This window comes from Oncorhynchus kisutch, linkage group LG13, assembly GCF_002021735.2.
Source record: "Oncorhynchus kisutch isolate 150728-3 linkage group LG13, Okis_V2, whole genome shotgun sequence".
Lineage (NCBI taxonomy): Eukaryota > Metazoa > Chordata > Actinopteri > Salmoniformes > Salmonidae > Oncorhynchus > Oncorhynchus kisutch.
In genome coordinates, this window is record NC_034186.2 from 38,141,114 (window position 1) to 38,162,030 (window position 20,917).

The following is a 20,917-nucleotide window of genomic DNA, read 5'->3' on the forward strand; positions in this document are numbered from 1 at the left end:
TGGCAGGACCGGCTAGATAGAACACACTCCGTTAAGATTTGGGGGGGTCTGCATGTTTGTAAACAACAGCTGGTGCACGAAATCTAAGGAAGTCTAGATTTTGCTCACCTGAAGTAGAGCATCTTATGATAAATTGCAGACCACACTATTTGCCAATAGTTTATCTATACTTATCGTGGCTGTTTATTTACCACCACAGTGACTACGTACATAAGCCATGGATTACAGCCAACATTCGCACTGAGCTAAAGGGTAGAGCTGCCGCGTTCAATGAGCGGTCTCTAACCCGGAGGCTTGTAAAAAATCCTGCTATGCCCTCTGAACCATCAAACAGGCAACTCGTCAATACAGGGCTATATTCGAATCGCACTACACCGGCTCCGACGCTCGTCTTATGTGGCAGGGCTTGCAAACTATTACAGACAACAAAGGGAAGCACAGCCTCGAGCTGCCCAGTGACACAAGCCTACCAGATGAGCTAAATCACTTCCGCGCTCGCTTTCGAGGCAAGCAACACTGAGGCATGCATGAGAGCTGTCCCGGATGTCTGTGTGATCACGCTCTCCGTAGGTAAGATCTTTAAAAAGGTCAATGTTCACAAGGCCGCGGGGCCAGACTGATTACCAGGATGTGTACTCCGGGCATGTGCTGACCAACTGAAAAGTGTATTCTCTGACATTTTCAACATGTCCCTGATTGAGTCTGTAATACCAACATGTTTCAAGCAGATCACCATAGTCCCTGTGCCCAAGAACACTAAGGTAACCTGCCTAAATGACTACAGACCCGTAGTACTCACGTCCGTAGCCATGAAGTGTTTTGAAAGGTTGGTAATGGCTCACAACACCATTATCCCAGAAACCCTAGACCCACTCCAGTTTGCATACTGCTCTAACAGATCCACAGATGATGCAATCTCTATTGCTCTCCACACTGCCCTTTCCCACCTGGACAAAAGGAGCACCAGTCTTTCTCTTCTGGTTAGGGCCAGTTTGCGCTGTTCTGTGACTGGAGTAGTACACAGCGTTGTACGAGATCTTCAGTTCATTGGCAATTTCTCTCATGGAATAGCCTTCATTTCTCAGAACAAGAATCGACTGACGAGTTTCAGAAGAAAGTTCTTTGTTTCTGGAATCGAACCCACAAATACTAATGCTCCAGATTCTCAACTAGTGTAAAGGCGGCCAGTTTTATTGCTTCTTTAATCAGTACAACAGTTTTCAGCTAACATAATTGCAAAAGGGTTTTCTAATGATCAATTAGTCTTTTCAAAATGATACATTTGGATTTCCTAACACAACGTGCCATTGGAACACAGGAGTGATGGTTGCTGTTAATGATGGTTGCTGTTATTTGTCACATACACATGGTTAGCAGATGTTAATGCGAGTGTAGCGAAATGCAGTAATAACCAACGAGTAATCTAACCTAACAATTCCACAACTGCTACCTTATACACACAAGGGATAAAGAATATGTACATAAAGATATATGAATGAGTGATGCTACAGCATGGTATAGGCAAGATGCAGTAGATGGTATCGAGTACAGTATATACATATGATATGAGTAATGTAGGGTATGTAAGCAAAGTGGCATAGTTTAAAGTGGCTAGTGATACATGTATTACATAAAGATGCAGTAGATGATAGAGTACAGTATATACATATGAGATGAGTAATGTAGGGTATGTAAACATAAGTGGCATTGTTTAAAGTGGCTAGTGATAATTTTTTTTACATTTATTTCCATAAATTTCCATTATTACATCAATTTCCATCCATTGCCATTATTAAAGTGGCTGGAGTTGAGTCGGTATGTTGGCAGCAGCCACTCAATGTTAGTGGTAGCTGTTTAACAGTTTGATTGCCTTGGGATAGAAGCTGTTTTTCAGTCTCTCGGTCCCTGCTTTGATGCACCTGTACTGACCTCACCTTCTGGATGATAGCGGGGTGAACAGGCTGTGGCTTGGGTGGTTGTTGTCCTTGATGATCTTTATCGCCTTCCTGCGACAAAAAAAATCTATTTTCTTTCAAAAACAAGGACATTTTTAAGTGACCCCAAACCTTTGAACGGTAGTCTGTGTTTATAATATACTTTTACCCCATTTTCTGTTTCATGGATATTTTTGAAAAAGGCCTTTAGTGTTAAAATAGGCCTATACTTTGGTTTTGTCTGAAATCTATACTCACACAAGTATTCAAATACTAATGTCGCTTTTGAATATTTGAATAAATGTGCACATCCCTAACCCATTTGCGATGGGAAAAGGCCTAGATGGTAACCCTCTATACCCATCCTAGACCTGGCTGTGGACTCAGCCCTGCCCTGGCCCCTGACCTAGGCCTGGGGATAGCACCCCCACAGAGGGAAGAGGCTCTTGTTCCCCTTCTGTCTAGAAGGATGGTGGTCCTCATGAGCCCTTAGCTGTGATTTAGCAGATTAAGGGAGTCACACTTTCCTGGATGACTTCCATGTCCTGCAGCTGGCAGGCCCTGAGTGACTTGTCAGAATGAGAGACGGCCTGGCCTTAACCCCTGCCTGGCTGGCTGGCGCTCACAGCAACATGGGGAAACTGGGATGTTAACAGGTTGTTCATATTCACTATTTGAAATATGACGTAATATAGGCCTTAATTGTAATTCCTCTTGATAGCTCCGTCCCTCTTAAAGGTCTTGTAAGGTCTTTCATCAAGGCTTGATTTTTAAGATGATGGGACATTAAATAATCCGCACCTCACCTCCTCGTTTTATAACATGCCAGGCCACCCAAGAGGAAGGCTGAGTGGAGGGGGGGGAACGCTGGCCCAACCAGTCACCAACCTCTGAAGCAATTAAGAGATTACTCACTCCTGCGACTGTGTTTTGAAATATACCCCCCCCCCCCCCCCTTCTCTACCAAAAACCAACTCTACACTAGGCTTTAAACCACTTAATACAAAGGTCAGGATTTTAGCATTACTGTGTATCTGTTAATGGGGCTGGCACAATTACCGTATAACAGACAGTTATGGATGAAGACCGTCATTTGTTGTGTGTGGAAGAAAAAGCAGACTGAAGATGGGACAGCCGGTCATTCGTGTGGTTGAGTCCGATTCTGCTGTAACATGCCTTGTTTCCACCTTGCGCTTAGGATCATATTGATTAGATCACTATCACTATCTGATTAAAGTTTGTGTCTCCACACGATTTCCTGGTCCAATATGAACGCATTTTTTTTTTTAAAGGTCCAATCCACCTATTTTTGATCTCTATATCAAAGCAATTCTGGGTGACATTAAGTACCTTACTGTGATTTGTTTTCAAATAAAATGGCCAAAAATACATTTTACAAGCAAGAATTTTCATTAGGACTGTCTGAGGGGAAAACTTACATTTTGCTGTTATTGGCAGTGGTTTGGAACTTTCTTATTGGCCTATTAACTAATTCACTGCATGGTGATGTCACTATGGAAGGCCCAAACTTCCTTCCACCAAAACAGGCAGAAATTTCAGGCAGTGTATTCACAGTCAACCAGAATTGGTTTTTCCCCACAAAAGTGATTTGATTACAGAAATACTCCTCAGTTTCATCAGCTGTCTGTGTGGCTGGTCTCAGATGATTGTGCAGGTGAAGAAGCCGGATGTGGAGGTCTTGTGTTGGCGTGGTTGTGAGGTTGGACATACTGCCAAATTCTCTAAAAATGACTTTGGAGGCGGCTTCTGGTAAAGAAATTAAGATTAGATTATCTGGCAACAGCTCTGGTGGACATTCTTTCAGTCAGCATGCCAATTGCATGCACCCTCAACTGGAGACATCTGTGACATTGTGTTGTGTGATACAACTGCGCATTTTAGTGGCCTTTTCTTGTCCCCAGCACAAGGTGTACCTGTGTTTTGATCATGCTGTTTCTAATCAGCTTCTTGATATGCCACACCTGTCAGGTGGATGAATTATCTTGCAAAAGGAGAAATGCTCACCAACAGGATGTTATCAAATTTGTGAACAAAAGTTTTGTGCGTCATGGTACCAACAATTTGCATGTTGCGTTTATATTTTTGTTCAGTGTAGAACGCTTGTGGATTTATATTAAGAAGCAAAGTGGAAATCGTTGTCACGAACATCTTATTACATCTGACCATACAGAAGAAGTGAATGGCACAACAAATGCTTGTGACTCCGCGGTCAAGCAACCACGACTGCTCTCCTTGAGTGACGTGGCAACACTCTCTCTCTCTCTCTCCCTCAGTGGCAGGGAGTTTTTCCCCTGTTTTTTGCAGTAATGACAATAGGGCTTGCAGGAAAAGGATCACTGTCTATTGTCCTTGAACACAGTGGGCTGCTAAAGATGGAAACCTTTCGGTTGCTAAGAGACATGAACTGCCATCATTGGCATGGTGATATGGTTGGATCCACTGGAGAAAATGCGGGAGGAGTGAAAAGGGCCCAGGGATGTTGGGATTGGTTCCCAGTGCTTCAGAGATGGGGAGTGTGAGAATAAGGGAGGGAGCTGAAGAGAGTGATTGGCTGAGGTTGAATAATTAAGTACTTTTTGTTGTTTCTCACACTGATGAAGTTAGCGCCTACCTGTGTTTTGGGCAAATTTTCATTCTCCTTCACACCACTCTCATACAAACACATGCATGTTCCTCTTAAGTTTGTTTGACTATACAACTACACCAAATATGATTTCCAAAGGGTTTTGATTGGAAATAAGACGGTGAGTAGGCCTCGCAATCACTGGGCATTCCAGGTTGCCTATTACAGCGCTGCATCACTTACACAGAACCCAAACCGGCTGCGGTCGTGCTCCATCGTGCAGAAATGTATTTTGTCCCCCTACACCAAACGCGATACGCAGGTTAAAATATCAAAACAAACTGAACCAATGACATTCATTTGGGGACAGGTCAAAAAGCATTAAACATGTATGGCAATTTGGCTAGTTAGCTTGCACGTGCAGGCAAATTTGTCCTATTTAGCTAGCTTGCTATTGCTAGCTAATTTGTCCTGGGATATACTTTCATAGTATTACTACGACAACCGGCAAAACAGTTAGTCTTTCAATCACCCACGTGGGTACCTGCCTCTATAAACCAATGAGATGGGAGACGCAGGACTTGCAACGCGATCTGCGTCAGAAATAGGAATGACTTCTCTTTTAGCTTTTGGCAACGCAGACGCCCGTTGGCACACGTGAGCAGTGTGGGTGCAATAATTGAATAACATGGATTTCTACATTTATTTTTGCGATGCTCGCACAGGCGATGTGTCCGGTCGGGTCAGTATGTTAGGCCGTGGCTACAGATAGAGATTCCGCCAACGCCCAGCATCCACCTCCGGAAACCTCTCCTTCTCAAAGCTAAGGATCCAGATCACGCTCTGCACCCGTGTTATTTTATACACACATTCATTGTAACGTAGCTGCTGTTCACACTCACCATCCATTCATGTTTCGCTCTTTACTCACCCTCTTCTGAATCATGACGTAGCCTGTCTATGCCTCGTATTTCTGAACAGCTGATATAAAAACACTGAGGCTGTGTGAATGAACATTCCAAAACATAAATATTATGAAGGCTACAATCCTCTGTCTGTTGTATCAGATATTGCAGTTGCGCAAGATGGACGCAGTCCCTACACAAGACAATCAGCGTTTTGTGTGGTGATGTAGGCTAATATTCATAGTTGCTGCCATATTGTAGTTCCTGAAAAATGAACACTACTTGACTGCCTGTCTGCCTACAGGGCAGCTAAGCCAATGTTTGCAATGATGATGAAAAAAAACAAACATTCAATGTCTAATTAGACTGCATGTTTGTCTTGCTGTGTTCCACCCCTGGGCAGCTGAAAGCTATAGGCAGCCATGTGTGTATCTGGACCGATAAGTCTGACAATGGGAGAGTTCATCCACACTTCTCTGCCAATAACATGAAATTGTGCTTATGCTTACAGAGGCATGGAATGCAATAGTTCCAACAGTTGTGTACAACATTAAATTTGTAGGCTACACCAGTGACCAGACAAAGGCAATCAAGTAGGGGGGAGCGGCAGCGGAACATTCAGCACGGCAGCAATGTAGGCACTCGGCTACGTAAAACAAAATCCTGCATATGTGCAGAACTATCTGTATTGTTAGCCTGGGCAAATTGGGATACAGAAATTCCGCATCCAAAGCCAGTCTGTACATATTAATATCTTCAGTTTTTCCAACTGAGCCAATATCACAAAGCAATGACAGTAACTTATTTGCAAGTTAAAGAAAAACAAATGTATTTCTATACCTTCCAAAACATTCTGAAAGGTTTGTCCTCTGGGTTTCGCCCGATTAAATTGAAGATGGAATGATCTGTGTTCAATCCAGGAGTATAACAAACTGTAGCATGCGTTCTGGTCACGCGCCTCTATCTAACAGTACACTTCAAGTGTCCCTCGTTCAAGATGGCCGTACTTCATTACACAAAGTATAAACCTCAATCAATTTCTAAAGACTGTTGACATCCAGTGGAAGCGATAGGAACTGCAAGAAGGTCCTTTAGAAATCTGGATTCCCAATGAAAACACATTGAAAACAGTGACCACAAAACAAAAATCTGAAAGGTTTTGCCCGCTAAATAAGTTATTTTATACTCAGACATGATTCAAACAGTTTTAGAAACTTCAGAGTGTTTTCTACTAATAATATGCATATCTTATCTTCTGGGGATGAGTAGCAGGCAGTTGAATTTGGGCATGCATTTCATCCAGATGTGAAAATACTGCCCCCTGTCACCAAAAAGTTAAATAGAGCCATGGCTACGTAGAATACTCTGCCACCCCAGGTAACTCAAGCCAACAATAAAAACAGACTAAAATAAAATAACACTATGGCACAACAGGGACTGTGAAGAGGCAGCCTTTATTTATATATATATTTGTATTGTGCTATGTAAGTGGGTGGCCATTCACCCGCCTTGGAACGGCTCATATTGCAGGAACCATTACCTATTTCTGAAGCGTGAGGCAGGATATTATGTAGTGTTATTTATTTTATTTGTTTTGTTACCAGTTTAGACCCCAGGAAGAGTAGTCACTGCCTTGGAAACAGCTAATTGGGCATCCCAATAAAATAGTATTATTTAGTATCTAAATTTGTCATAATCGTGGTCGAATTACCGACCGGTGGGTCCCCATGGATTTTGGTAGTCTGTCAGATATCGTATTAAAAACTACAAACATTTCTCTCCATCCCATTCCAAATGTGTGGTATTGCAGGAAAATACAAACTAGAGCTTGGAATTTCACTTAGGGCCCCCAAAAGGCTAGAGCCAGTCTCTTACTGCATGTGTGGGTATGGATGGGGGTACGCAGAGCCACTGTGACACCTGTGATGAGTTCAGATCTTTTGTGGCCTCCACCCTTTCAAAGTTGCAAAAACCTGGTGTATGCTGTTGATTCAAAACTGCAATAGAGGTTTTAGGCAATTATACAGTTTCTGACCACACTACTGTGAGAGAAACACGTTGACATGCTTCTGTGTAAAAACTGCCATTAGAATATGAATAATTTGAGTTGAACCCCATGTCTCGCTCTCTCCAGGTGATGGAATGTGCTGGGCATTAGTAGGAGCGCTGTAGGACACAGCCAGCATACGTAAGTGAAGGTCAGGGGTCATGTGTCAGCCTGCAGCCTGATGCCCACACTCCCGTCACCCTCACTGGCCATGGACGGGGAGAACTACCTGCACCCAGAGGGGCCGCAGCTGGACAGCAGCATGTTCGAAGTGGCCTCTTCCAATATGGAGGTATGTCGTATGCACACACACACACACACACACACACATCCACCTATTTGGTCATCTCAAAAGTTCCAGGAAAATGTGGCAACATAATATGCTAATAATAAATGGCTGCACAGTGTGCCAATATTATTCCAGCAAATGTGGCTCCATAATATAGGCTTAATATAGGAGGGCTTAATATACAATATCAGAGGGCTTAATATACAATGCATTCAGAAAGTATTCAGACCTCACCCCTTTTTCCACATTTTGTTAAGTTACAGCTTTATTCTAAAATTGATTAAAATAAAATAAAAACACACAATATCCCATGATGTCAAAGTGAAAACAGATTTTCTGAATTTTTCCCCAATTTATATTAAAGAAACAAACACATTTACATAAGTATTCAGAGCCTTTGCTATGAGACTTGGAATTGAGCTCAGGTGCATCCTGTTTCCATTGATAATCCTTGATAATCCTCCTCCATGTTTCTACAACTTGATTGGAGTCCACCTGTGGTAAATTCAATTGATTGGATATGATTTGGAAAGGCACACATCTGTCTATAAAAGGTCACACAGTTGTCAGAGCAAAAACCAAGCCATGGAATTGTCTGTAGAGCTCCGAGACAGGGCTTTGTCGAGTCACCGATCTGGGGAATGGTACAAAATTAATTCTGCAGCATTGAAGGTCCCCAAGACCACAGTGGCCTCCATTCTTAAATTGAATAAGTTTAGAACCACCAAGACTTCTCCTAGAGCTGGCCAATCTGAGCAATCGGGTGAGAAGGTCTTTGGTCAGTGAGGTGACCCAAGAACCCGATGGTCACTCTGACAGCTCCAGAGTTCCTCTGTGGAAATGGGACAACCTTCCAGAAGGACAACCATCTTTGCAGCACTCCACCAATCAGACCTTTTATGGTAGAGTGCCCAGAGGGTAGCCACTTTTCAGTAAAAGGCACATGACAGCCTGCTTGGAGTTTGCCAAAAGACACCTGAACAAGATTATCTTGTCTGATGAAACCAAGATTGAACTATTTGGCCTGAATGCCAAGCGTCATGTCTGGAGGAAACCTGTTACCATCCCTACAGTGAAGTATGGTGGTGGCAGCATCATGCTGTGGGGATGTTTTTCAGCGGCAGGGACTGGGAGACCAGTCAGGATCGAGGGGAAAGATGAACGGAGTAAAGTATAGAGATCCTTGGTGAAAACCTGCTTAGGACCTCAGACTGGGGCAAAGGTTCACCTTCCAACAGGACAACGACCCTAAGCACATAGCCAAGAAAATGCAGGAGTGACTTCGGGACAAGTCTCAATGTCCTTGAGTGGCCCAGCCAGAGCCTGGACGTTCTAAAAACCTGTTTTTGCTTTGTCATTATGGGGTATTGTGTGTAGGTTTAATCAATTTCAGAATAAGGCTGAAATGTAACAAAATGTGGAAATAGTCTAGTGGTCTGAATACTTTCAAAATGCACTGTAAATACTATGCACGTCAGTCTCTCTTGGCTACGAGTTGGAGAGACTTGACTGCATCACTTATTTTTTACAAGTAACATTAATGTGTTAAATTCCAAATGGTTTGCATAGTCAACTTACACACAGCTCTGACACACACCAGACATGCCACCAGGGGACTTTTCACAGTCTCCAAATCCAGAACAAATTCAAGAAAGGGTACAGTATTATATAGAGACGTTATTACGTGGAACTCCCTTCTGATAATGCTCAAATGAACAAAAACCTGGTTTCGAGAAACCGATAAAGCAGCACCTCACAACGCTCCTCCCCTATTTGGCCTAGATATTGATATGTAGGTTATTTGTGCCGTTTTTACAATTATGTTCCGTCCTTGTGCTTTTCTTGTCAATGAATGTATTATGTAATGTTTCATGTTTTGTGGGGACCCCAGGACGAGTAGCTGCTGCTTTCGCAACAGCTAATGGGGATACTAACAAAATACAAAATATTGTCATGGTGGTTTAGGACACGTTAACATAACCAGAACCTGGAACACAAGAAATGGCTGTCATGTGTTAGACCGTTTGCCATTTTGGTTGGTACAGTGACGTCTTTGTGGTGACGGTTATCTCGACTGATGCAGGGCCTGATACAGGTTCAGGTATTAACTAGTGCAAGGCATCATCTCTCTCTTCAGGAGATGCTGGCATGATCTATTTTCTCAGACCCAGAGGAACAAAGACATGGTAAATGGTTTGCCCAATAGCACTCTGGTTGTTTTCCCGATGGCACTCTGTGAAATGCACTGGTGAAAATAAAAGTGCTATATTCAGTAATGTAATGTAATTTGTGGGAAAATGGTACACTGTGTCACAGAGGTTTAAACTTAATGAATGCAGAGAACTTTCATATGATTCCTGACAAAGTAATTTGACAATATATATGCAAAGACCCTATGATATCTAGTCGCATATAGTGTTTGAGTCTTCTTAGGCATAGTTAACTAATGAACCTTTTATCTTCTCTGTTTCAGAGTTCTATGTATCCTTCTGCTTCCTGGGGATCATTCTCACAGCAGTCTGGAGGCTACAGCGCACACTGCCCTATGCAATCTGGAAACCAGTAAGTAACCAATCACCTCTCATACCTTACCCTCCCCTCTGCTGTTTTACATGTGACTAATGTAACCCTTTCTGTCACACACTGACACATGTGAGATCACATGAGTGTCTCAATGCATGTAATCTCTTAGCAAAGGTTAATAATACCTCTACTTGGCCATCACTGTGTCTGACGTAGAACTCCATATGTGCACTTTGTTTTTGTAGTAGTAAGGGATATCGTTTACCCTGTTACACAGGACTTATTAAACCCAAATTAACAAGGCAGCTGTCAAATACATTATTCAAAAATGCCCCTAACAATAAAGTCCCAGTCAAAGTACCAATGCGTATTGAGTGTAATATTTAGCAGCTTGTTCTGTTTTGCATTTGACTGTCTTAAAATCTGAGGGTGGCCTTTAGTTCCTTTTATTAAATCTCCTTAATTTCCTGTGGAGGGCTGCCTGGCTGGCTGGCTGGCGTCAACCTCCATCCTCCGCAGCGAGGGCATCTCTACATCTGGCAGCGGGCCCTTCCCTGGCCTCACACTGCTACCTAACCCCCACCTCTCAGACAAACACACACACGAGCACCTAACCCCAAACCTCCATTGTGCGCACACTGGCAATTGTGTCCCCTAAAAGGCCTTGGCTTGACCAGTTCTGTACACAGAGATGATTCCCCTGGTTAAACAGGGTAAGGTTAATGAGTTCAGTGCTTCTACAGCATTTTCTCCATTCAGTTTGCCCCCATTGCACATGGCGAAGAGACTCCGTATGTAATCAATTGCTTTCACTCCTACTTGCTCTTTGGGTGATCTTTCCTTGAAAGCATTCCACAAATGACGTTTGCAGTTTAGTCAGCATTCAGTTCACTGGTAGTGGTCTCAAGCTTCTTCAATCTAATCTTTGCCGCATTTTTTCCCCACAGGTTCTTTATTCAAGTAAGCTACTATAGGGCTGGGTGATATATTTAAATAATTGGATTAATTAGAATGTATGTTTTAGAGCAAAATTCCACATGCCTCTATCTTGTCGACTTTGCTGCTTCTGTGCTGTTTTCACCTTCCCAATCGTATACTAAGCCCCTGCCACTCACAACAAATATGAAAGATCACTTCTTCCTCTGACAACAAGCAGTTTCAACTCGTTATTTGCATTTGAGGTTTGGTCCATAGGTTTGGTCATATGGACACAAACACATTGAGACATTATTTCTCAGATAAGAATCACGGTGCTGCCATATTTATAGACCTATGTTTTAAGCAATTGAATGTATCATTTAAGCCAAGTGTAGCTGCTGAAACAGTGCTATGTTAAGGTCTACAATCAGACTGGTACAAATTTAAGAATATAATTTGAAGCAAAAAATATTATTAGAGAGTTTGTCTAACATTTTTGCAAGGCAAGATAGTTCAGAAATTGGGTGCTAATTAGCTAAGTCAGAAGGATTTCCACATTTGTGAAGGGTGAGGACATATGTGCCACCTTCCAGATCTTAGGATAGCACCAGAAGCAATTGTTTAATAAAGCATGTGGATCAAAGGTTCTACAATGATGCGGGCAGAAAGCTGCAGTAGAAAGGGATCAAGCAAATCGGCTCCTGTTTTTTTACAAGGCAATTCATACCTAATCTACATACATTTGTTCAAATTAAGAAAAGAAAAAGTGAGTGCCTGGTGTCTCTGCTATCTGTTTAGAGGTGAATCAAGAACTCTAGTGGAACCTTATGTATTTTCAGAAATCATTGTCTGTTAAGGAACCAGAGGCTGTCAAACCTGCTGGGGCAGTGAAGTGGCTGCGGTTTTTTTCTTCTAAAGAATTGACCATTTTCTGAAATTTGTCTGGATAGCTACCACTCTCAGATACACAATTCAAGAAGTATTTAGACTTTGCTTTTCTATCCAGGGTAAGAAATATTTCTCAAATGTCTGAAGGACTGCCAGTCAGAGGTAGAATCAGTTAATCTAGCCTTAGCCCAAACTAAGTTTCCTTCACAAAATCGTTCAGACCATTCATATGTGAACCATGGGTTATATCTGTCCTTAAGCCTTAATCTCTTTATATGGGGCATTCTTATCTGCAACAGTGTGAAACAGAGAGGTACAATATTTAAAGGCCTGATCTGAATCATCGTTAGAAAGGTTGCTCATTGAAAGTTCTAAAATGTATCATAGTAATAATGCGTGGACACAATTTAGGTAGCTTAGTATCTCTAGTATAGGCAATGAGATAATGGCCACTGAGCTCGTTAGCAAAGATTCCATATGCTTTATACTTATGAGGGGTGTTTGTCAGGATATCCAAAAGAGTACGTTTTTAATGGTGTTTTAACTTGGGGTGGGTTGGTTGAGTTAAATTTGGATCAGACAAATATATTTGTACTATCTGATACTGGCATCAACCAATCCAAGTTAAGATCACCAAATATTAATAATTCATATTTTGCATATTTAAACAACAAGTCAGACAATTTGTTAAGAGCAATTGGGAAGGCTGAGGGACGGTAATAAACTCCCACTAACATCAATTGTGCATTGGGGACAGAGGTGGTAATACACACAGCAACATTCAAGTTGTTCTTTATGAATATGGCAACACCCCCACCTTTGTCAGACCTATAAACATTATATCCATTCAGAGACACATCAGTCTAGCACATTTAACCAAGTCTCAGTAATTATCTAAATGTCCATGTTAGTTTGAGAAGCCTGAATTACAGTAAGATCAATTTTCAAAAAATCTAACTTCTGACATTTACACGAATAAGTCCAAGGTCCCAGCTGTGGGATTTCAGATCAGAGGGAGTCTCGAACACAAACGTGCTATGATCAGTAGGTAAGCCTCTATATGAAATAGCCGCGGGGTTTGCTTGAAATGGTATACATACAAAATTGCTTAGAACTGTGCCATTTGGTCTATGTCTCGAAGGAGGATGTTCATTAGTACAAGTCTCAATGAGGGTTACCTGTTTCGGGGCAAGGACTGATATCCCATCACTTTTTTAACTACCTTTTCAATGTTAGCACTCAGTTTTAGCTGCCAGCTGAAGGCGGGCTAGATGAGTGGACATGAGTAAAGGGACTTGTCGCCCTGTTGTTTAATGTTGGATATCACTTGCCTGGCATCGGGGTCTCTAGGACCAGAGCGGATTCCTGGGGGGTGGACAGTCAACTTCTAGTGGTGCAAAGTTGTTTGCCAGGCAGAGTGGATCCTCCAAGGCAGGAATGGACTGCCCGGTTGCAGCACCTTTGGGCCCTTTCACCTAACCACCTCTGCCCAGTCTCAAGTTGAACAAGCCACCTGCTTCAAGAAGTGAGGGAGAGCGACATCGCACAACTCTCCACCACCCTTGGCGAGAGATGTTCAGCTTCTAAATATCTTTAGCCTGGGCTTTAGCTACATTGATGAACTCATTGAGGCTCTGCTTCAGCTCACCGGCGAACGTCCTGCAGCCGCCCGATATCTTAAATCAGCCAGTCAGACCAAAGGCACTTTTTACAGACATAACACTGTTCTGACTTCTACTCTGTCCCTCTGGTTAGTGAACATTTCAGTGGTAGCATTGGACAGTCAATGGTTGCTGTTGATATCCATTGGATAGCCGACGGTTGGCATATTGCCAAAAACAAAGCAGGCTAGCCACAGCTAGAAGCACTAGCTTAACGTTTAAAAAGTCCAGTAAGGCGGGGGGGGGGGGGAGCATACAAAAAGATGAGTGCATCAGTCTGGACCTGTACAGGCCATCGGTCAATACACTCAAATAAAATATGTAATAGAATAGCTCACATGAGTTTAACTACTCGCTCCACTATTCACTCCAAACACAATTAGCTTTACATCATCCCAGATTGCTCTGTGGCCAAGATGTGGATGGGGGTGTGCTCAGCCCAGTTTCCTGTAGTCCACGATCAGCTCTTTTTGTCTTGCTGACGTTGAGGGAGAGGTGGTTGTCCGGGCACCTCACTGCCAGGTCACTGACCTTCTCCCTATAGGCTCTCATCATCGTCAGCTACCAGGACCACCACCGTCACAGTCGTGAATGAACCGGGAGTACGGGAGGACGCGGGCGGTCTTCACTTGATCGAACATAACTTTGTCAAATAAGCACCAATCGGGGTCAAACAAAGCTAGCTAGATGGTCAATGAGCTGGGCTTTACGGGAGTATCTGTAAATCGGGGCTTTACGGGAAACCCTGTATCTGTCGCAAAATGCACCTGCTAACATTGTGTGACAAGTATTTTTCGTTTGGACAAAAATGATACGAATATGGAGAGTTATGAAGTTATGTAAACTTTTTTGTTTGCAGATGTTGAACTTAGAATATGGCTACTAATACTGGAAAACTAAATCAAAGTCCAAGTATACAGATTTGACGGTATTTTTGCAGAAAAGGGTCATGTGAAACTCTTTCACGATTTTCCCAAATGACATTGTGTGAAGTCACCCAGGTACATGTAGTTTGCTGAAACTTTGCACATACACTGCTGCCATCTTGTGGACACCATCGGAATTTCAACCAGAGTGATGTGGGACCTTTCTGTTGCATTTCAAAGATTTGTTTTTTCCTTTGTATTTTCTTCTACCAGATCTATTGTGTTATTCTCCTACATTCAATTCACATTTCCACATACTTCAAAGTGTTTCCTTTCAAGTGGTACCAATAATATGGATATCCTTGCTTCAGGGCTTGAGCTACAGGCAGGTAGATTTTGGTATGTCATTTTAGGTGAAAATTGGAAAAAAGCGGGCTATCCCTAAGAAGTTTTAAAGGGTATTTTTTTTATAGGAATCAATTGTTTGATCACCACAAGGATTAAACAAAAAGGTGTGCATGTGGCAAGTTAACAGAATGCTAAGACCGACCCATTCACATACGTGAATTGCTCTGAACAGAAATGTGAGGGGGAGGCTGAGAATAATTCAACCAAGACTCTCCCGCTGTCCCAAAGGACTCAAATCAACTGTGTGGAAGCAACTCCATTTTAGTTACTGTGCAAAACCGATGTCAAAGCTGACGTGTATACCTATATAACGTAGGTAGATGACACCACGAAAAATAGTGCTACACGTGCAACACAGCATTCCTAACCTAGCCCACAATGTCTGCTGTGTGGATCTAGCAGTCAAGAAGTCGAGCAGCCATTTGAAAGAGTAAGAAAATTTCAGCGAGACAACACAAAGGCGAAATCCATTAACACCAAGATAATGGAATTCATTGCCCTTGACAATCATCCGTGCTCCGTTGTGGATGATGTTGGCTTTCGCAGACTGGTCGAGCGCCGATACACACTACCAAGTAGGCCCTATTTTTCAGATGTTGCCCTTCAGAGTGACACAGTACTGTTGAAACTGACATCCCTGAGCTACTTGCTATGGGCGTCACCGCTATTAGCTTCACGACTGACATCGGAACCAGCGATGTCAGCCCCATGAGCATTATGAGTCTGACAGCACAATGGGTCGACAAGGATTTCATACTGAGGAAAGCTGTATTGCATGCTCAAGAATGTGCTGGTTCTCATACCGCTGCTGCCATTTCAATGGCATTTGAGAATACGTTTGAAAGAAACAGGAACACACCCCTAGCTCCATCCGAATAACTGACTCGAGAAATAATCTCATCAACTGTGTCTGCAGCAGACATGATACCCTGCTCAACAAAAATGCCAGCAGACCGTCGGGTTAACTTGGAAAAGTACTCTACTATAAACTCTACTATAAAAAGTACTCTACTATATGCTGTGAACAAGCGATGCGGTGACATTCTCTGAGTCCTATACTGTGTCACCACCATACTCGATGCTAGGTACATGGACTGCTACTTCGATGCAGACAAGAAACAGGGTTTACACAGCTGGACAAGAAGGAAACGGACACAGTGACCGTGTGCACCGAGGAAGAGAGGCCACAGACAGACAGAGCTGAAACTTCACTGCATGACATGTATGATGAATTCCTGGTTGAGACTGAACAAATGAAACAGCACAGCAAGTAAGTGAAAGAAATATGTTTAGATTTAATGGTAAGGGGGACAATCTTAAATGCCAATAAAGTACATTTTGGGTCAGTGTGTGTGCGCGTTTCAACTATTTAACTGCACTAGAATGCTTAAAAAGCTGCTAAAATCTTAAAAATTGGTAACTATTTTTGGCAAGAAAAATATTGAATATCGGTCAAATGTAATATCGGTGCATCCCTAATAACTAGATCACCTGGCGCCATGCGTCACAATAGTGAGTGACTCACAAGGTTCCGGTCTCTCGTCATTGTGTGGTTGTAAACAGACACCGTGACTGGGGACTGCCGTAAGCTTCATAATAACGTGACCGGTGAAATGAAGAACGCAATGTTACAATTCCTAACATATTGACTACAGGTATTTAAAAAGTAGCTACAAATACTAAAATGTATTAGAAAAAATGGTGAACTACCATTCCGTGACTTTCTCCCAAAACCCCGGGATACGGTATACAGCCCAAACGTAGTCAAAATCAAATCTTATTCGACACGTACACATATTTTGCAGTTGCAATTGCAGGTGCAAGCGAAATAGTAATGTTTCTAGCTCCAACAGCGCAATAACAATACAAAATAGGGTTGAGCAGCATCCATTTTCATACTGTCCTCCTCTCATCCTGGGATTTACGGTATTACTGGCTAAGTACACAAGTGGGTGCAAAAAAAAACAAGCCCATTGTGTCTATTATCAGAGTGCTAACAAAATTATTACAAGTAATAGCGAATTTCCATGGAGGTTGCTAGCTAAATCTACTAACTAGGGCAACGGGCCTGCCTGCTTTAACAATCCTAAATTTGACCCCTGAACCTAATCCCTAAGCCTAAAATAGTATTTCCTTGTGGTGACCAGTGAAATGTCCCCACTTGTCCTAATTTTCATTGTTTTGCTATCCTTGTGAGGACTAATGGTTCCCACATGGGTTGTAGAACCAAAAACACACACTGACTCCGTCTTGGATGGAGGAAATTCTTTGAATATTTGTGGACGTTATTGAGATGCTGAATGGATAGATTTAGATTGTCACGGCCTGGTAATCTGACATAGGATCAGGACACTTTGTGGCTATCTGGTAGTTTGGTGGTAAATGAAGGGCAGGTTTGTCTGGAAGTCTAAATGAAAGGTCCTGATGTAGCAACACACAAACACACACACACGTGTTTTATAGTGCCTAGTGTTGCAAAGGGTCGGAAACTTTCCGGTGAATTTTGCTTAGTTACCTTATAACAGTGAACCTTTTTTGTAGGATACACTAGGTGTTTTGGTTAAACTATCCCCAATTCAATGGAATTGCAACCCTCTGCATGCACAGTGCATTCTTCTATCACATGTACAGCTGATTCTCAAGATCTTGCACACAAATGAGATGCTATTGAGCCCACACTACTACACTGTCTGAGCCAAGGACTACATGCTTTCTGGTAAGTTTTGATTACAGTACTGGGTGGGGTGAATATATTTTATGACATACATGATTTTTTGTTAAATAGTAAATAGTAGCCTACAGCAAAGTGTGTTTAAATCATTTCTAACTTATTAACAACTTATTCTAGTTAGTTTTTGCTACCATGTGAGCTTTAGCTTGTTTGAGCCTGCTTAGTGTTGATTCACCTGTTTCCAGACCTGTTTCATTTTAAAACATGTATCTTACAGGAGTTGTTTAACCTCCTGATTCTAGCCATCCCGGATCCGGGATCGTGAATACAGCCTCAAGCTCATTACCATAACGCAACGTTAACTATTCATGAAAATCGCAAATTAAATTAATATGCTAGCTCTCAAGCTTAGCCTTTTGTTAACAACACTGTCATCTCAGATTTTCAAAATATGCTTCTCAACCATAGCAAAACAAGCATTTGTGTAACAGCTAGCGTAGCATTTAGCATTAGCATCAGCAGGCAACATTTTCACAAAAACCAGAAAAGCATTCAAATAAATCATTTACCTTTGAAGAACTTCGGATGTTTTCAATGAGGAGACTCTCAGTTAGATAGAAAATGCTCAGTTTTTCCTGAAAGATTATTTGTTTAGGAGAAATCGCTCCGTTTGGTGTGTCACGTTTGGCTACCCAAAAAAACCAAATTCAGTCATCAAAACGCAGAACTTTTTTCCAAATTAACTCTTTTTTTTATTATTTTTTTTTATATATTTTTTTTTAACCTTTATTTAACCAGGCAAGTCAGTTAAGAACATATTCAGGTATTCAGGTATTTGCCCTGGTCCATAATATCGACTGAAACATGGTAAACGTTGTTTAGAATCAATCCTCAAGGTGTTTTTTCACATATCTCTTCATGATATATCGTTCGTGGAAGCCTCCTCTCTCCTCTCAATCACTGGATGACTGCGTGCAGCTTGTAGATTACGCACCAATTTAGACAAAGGACACCGGGCGGACCCCTGGTAAATGTAGTCTCTTATGGCCAATCTTCCAATGATATGCCTACAAATACGTCACAATGCTGCAGACACCTTGGAGAAATGACAGAAAGGGCAGGCTCATTCCTTGCGCATTCACAGCCATATAAGGAGACAATGGAAAACAGAGCCTCAAAAATTCAGCTCATTTCCTGTTTGAAGTTTCATCTTGGTTTCGCCTGTAGCATGAGTTCTGTGGCACTCACAGATAATATCTTTGCAATATCTTTGCAGTTTCTTTCCAAAGCTGTCAATTATATGCATAGTCGAGCATCTTTTCGTGACAAAATATTGCACTTAAAACGGGCACGTTTTTTTATCCATAAATTAAAAGAGCACCCCCTATATCCAAGAAGATAATCTAACTGCTTCACTATTTATCTGTACATGGAATCATATTCGTTTTTTTTATACTAATTTTAGTTTGAATCTTTACAGGAAAATGCTACGGGCGCTATCTGATGTGTGGAGACATTTCACTGCAGCTACTGTAGAAGGAAAAGCTGTGTACCTTTGCAAATACTGTGCCAAATCATATGTGAAGAATGCAACAAAGATGCAGAATCATCTGGCCAAGTGCATAAAGTTTCCTTAGCGCCCACACCAAGCAACCTCTGATAAAAGTCAAATTATGAATCGGACACCTTATCAATAGCAACAGCTCATGGTCCTCCTGGAATCAGTTTTTTTTTTATTCAATGGAGGAACGTAGTCAGAGACATGCTGATGAATGTCTTGCTCGAGGTGTGTATGCAACTGGTTCACCTCTGATGCTCACAGGCAATGTGTATTGGAAGAGATTTCTGAATGTTCTTTTTCCAGCATACACCCCTCCAACCAGACATGATTTATCTACTAATTTACTGGATGCGGAGTTCAACATTCAAGTGAAGGTCAAGCAAATCCTAGAGAAAGCAGGCTGTATTGCAATCATCTCTGATGGGTGGTTGAATGTTCGTGGGCAAGGAATAATTAACTACATCTCCACCCCTCAACCAGTATTCTACAAGAGCACAGACACCGGGGACAACAGACACACCGGTCTCTACATTGCAGATGAGCTGAAGGCAGTCATCAATGACCTTGGACCACTGAAGGTATTTGCCCTGGTGACAGACAATGCTGCGAACATGAAGACTGCGTGGTCTAAAGTGGAGGAGTCCTACCCTCACAGCACACCCATTGGCTGTGCTGCTCATGCATTGAATCTGCTCCTCAAGGACATCATGGCACTGAAAACAATGGATATACTCTACAAAAGAGCCAAGGAAATTGTTAGGTATGTGAAGGGTCATCAAGTTATAGCCACAATCTACCTCACCAAACAAAGATGGAAGCATAAGAGCACCACATTGAAGCTGCCCAGAAACACCCGTTGGGGTGGTGTTGTCATGTTTGACAGTCTCCCGGAGGAGATGGAGTCTCTCCATGAAATGGCATATCACAGTCTGCCGATATAGATCGCCTCATCGAGAGGATCCTCCTGGATGATGTATTTTGGGAGTGGTAATCAACCTGAAACTCCTGAAACCAATAGCAGTAGCCATTGCACGGATTGAGGGAGACAATGCCATCCTGTCTGATGTTCAGACTCTGCTTGCAGATGTAAGGGAAGAAATCCATACTGCCCTGCCCACGTCACCGTTGCTCCAAGCAGTTCCACCTTGGCCTGAATGACGGCAAGGTTCTTGGCAGTCTGGGGAAGTACACTTCCAAGCAAGCAAGGGCTTTGGGATGGACATGTAATATGGCAGTCGTTCCAAACATATCTCATCAGCCACCTGGTGGAAGGGACTTTGTGGATCCAAGGCTTTTTCCCCTGTTGCCTCCGTCATCCTCCAACTCCCACCAACATCAGCCGCCTCAGAGCGCAACCGGTCCTTGTCTGGGAACACACACCAAAGCACGCAACAGGCTGGCCAATACAAGAGTTGAAAAATTGGTGGCCATCCAGGCAAATTTGAGGCTTTTTGAGCCTGATAACGAGCCATCCTCAAGGTTGGAAAGTGACAGCGAAGATGAGGTCTCACACTGATGTTAGAGGTGGACATTGAGGAGGTCTAGGGAGAAGACATGGACGCCTGAGAGGAGACAACCAAAGCTTTAGTTTCTAGACTATCATTTTACAGATGTATGTTGAAAACGTTTTTTGGGAGATGCGATAGAGCATTCAATTTTCCC

At 42.4% G+C, this 20,917-nt stretch overlaps 1 protein-coding gene across 1 annotated transcript in view; it reads left to right on the plus strand.

Moving 5' to 3' along the window:
* LOC109902463 (protein strawberry notch homolog 2) overlaps positions 1–20,917 on the plus strand; it is a 108,755-nt gene that overhangs the window by 20,937 nt on the left and 66,901 nt on the right. The window contains exons 2-3 of the mRNA XM_020498831.2: positions 7,558–7,762; positions 10,233–10,321. Of these exons, the coding sequence (XP_020354420.1) occupies positions 7,652–7,762; positions 10,233–10,321 (200 nt within the window). The 5' untranslated portion in view covers positions 7,558–7,651. The remainder of the gene's footprint in view (positions 1–7,557; positions 7,763–10,232; positions 10,322–20,917) is intronic.